General features: G+C 36.0%; 1 protein-coding gene across 1 annotated transcript in view; it reads right to left on the minus strand.

Annotated features, from left to right (window-relative positions):
* Nucleotides 1–1,855, minus strand: part of LOC119587018 (zinc finger protein 184-like) — a gene marked incomplete at its 3' end in the record, with an annotated part of 8,607 nt that overhangs the window by 3,529 nt on the left and 3,223 nt on the right. Inside the window, 2 exon segments of the mRNA XM_037935764.1 lie at nt 152–452; nt 716–1,213. Of these exon segments, the coding sequence (XP_037791692.1) occupies nt 152–452; nt 716–1,213 (799 nt within the window).

The following is a 1,855-nucleotide window of genomic DNA, read 5'->3' on the forward strand; positions in this document are numbered from 1 at the left end:
CAATGTGATTGCTGTGAAACACCCAGATCCAATGGTTAAAGACTGCACCAATGAACATGTAAATTTTTAGAACATCTACATATTTCCCATGAAATGTCAACAAATAACATAAAAAAGTTACTAAGGGAATACAAAATATAAACCAAAATACCTTCAAAACTGGGGATGTCTGGAGCCACTACCATTTCCTCTTGACTGGCATTTGCAATGTGGACCTGGTTGCCTTGCTCCTGCTCCTGCAGCGTGAGGGACTCCAGGTGGTCAGGGGATCTGTGGTCTTCCTCTTTTGTGTTGTTGATCTCAATCATAGCTCGCTCTACGGGTTCTTCTACAGAATCTTTTGAAGAGGCATTTTTGCTAAGAACTCGACTGACTAACTGGAGTGCTCCACAGGAATTCATGGTATACACAGAGTACATCAGACCATCTGAATGTGTGGCATCTGAACCTTCCTGAAATGAAGTTCCTTCAGGTGAGCTTTAAAGCAAACGTTAAGTCTGTTTGTTTATATAGTTTATATATAGGGTAGGATGTAAAACCAGTCACATTCAGAATAATTCCAAGTAAACTCATTCTTGTATGAGGCAATATTACACACCCACATATACACAAAAACACAGGCGCATAATATACTCTGCACACAATCAAACATAAAAAAAGATTCTAAGGGAATACAGAATATAAACTGAAATCAATCAAAGCATAAAAGTCTTACCAAATGATCCAAGAGAATCTCGCCTTGGCCTTCTTCAAGTTGAGTAGAGTTTGCATAGTCAAGGTCCATATTTTCATCTAAAGCTGTCTGTAGTGGAGTTGCCAGGACACATTTGTCTAATTGAGAATCAGTCCCTATTCTTGGATCTTGCATCTTTGCAATCTCTTTAGAATCTATATCTTTGAGAGAAATATTATTCACATCCATGTCATCCTGATCACACTGTGATGATCCTGCACTTACAGAATCTGAGACACAAGGAATTTCTTGCTTTAAATGAAGCAGAGGTGTTGGACTCAGAAAATGTGAAAGTTCTGCTGCCTCACATGACTTCTCTTGAGAATCAACATGTTTATCTTTCCCTAGTAAAGGAACTGTCTTAAGGTGGTCAGACAACAGCCCAGGACAATTACAAATTGAACATTGAGAAACCATTTCTGTTTGGACCTCTACATCACAGACTGGTAGAAGTGATTCATCTAGTTTCACTACCAGATTCTGGAAAAGGAAGAGATAATGAAAAGGGTCATTACTCAATCATTACTGACTGATAAACATTAAATATAATGCATAATACCAGATTCCAAAAAAAGGTGCTATTTCCAAGAAATTGGTAATTCACACAAACATATATATGTACATTATCTCACATTATTCCATCAAACAAATATTCTATATCAGACTGCAAGTCCCTATATTTAAAGTAAAAGATCAGTGACTGAATATTTTTTAATTCTAAGTAAACAAAAACAAAAAAAAGCTGGTCTAACTAGACACTTATTAGGTTTATACTTCAGCAGACAGTATAATAGGTATATTAGCAAATTGGATACCAGTGACAGCACTACACTAAAATAAATTTCCTACCCTAAAGCAAACAGCAAATTGTCATTTCCAGTTCAATTTCGGAGTAGAAAAGCTCAAAACATTAACTTTAAGAAATTAACCAAATTAAATAACCATTTTGAAGGATCCTTTCATAATAAGAAGCATGCATCTTTTGTTTTCTTATCAGTGTCCATAGTTGGAGCATTGTATGGAATATGTCCTCAGTACATAGGCAGTGCTGTCATACTGGCATAATGGCTGAAGAAATGATATGCTAATCACATTTACATGAAAAGTAAAGTTTATCAAGAC

The sequence above is a fragment of the Penaeus monodon genome, chromosome 22 (assembly GCF_015228065.2).
Source record: "Penaeus monodon isolate SGIC_2016 chromosome 22, NSTDA_Pmon_1, whole genome shotgun sequence".
Classification (NCBI taxonomy): Eukaryota; Metazoa; Arthropoda; class Malacostraca; order Decapoda; family Penaeidae; genus Penaeus; species Penaeus monodon.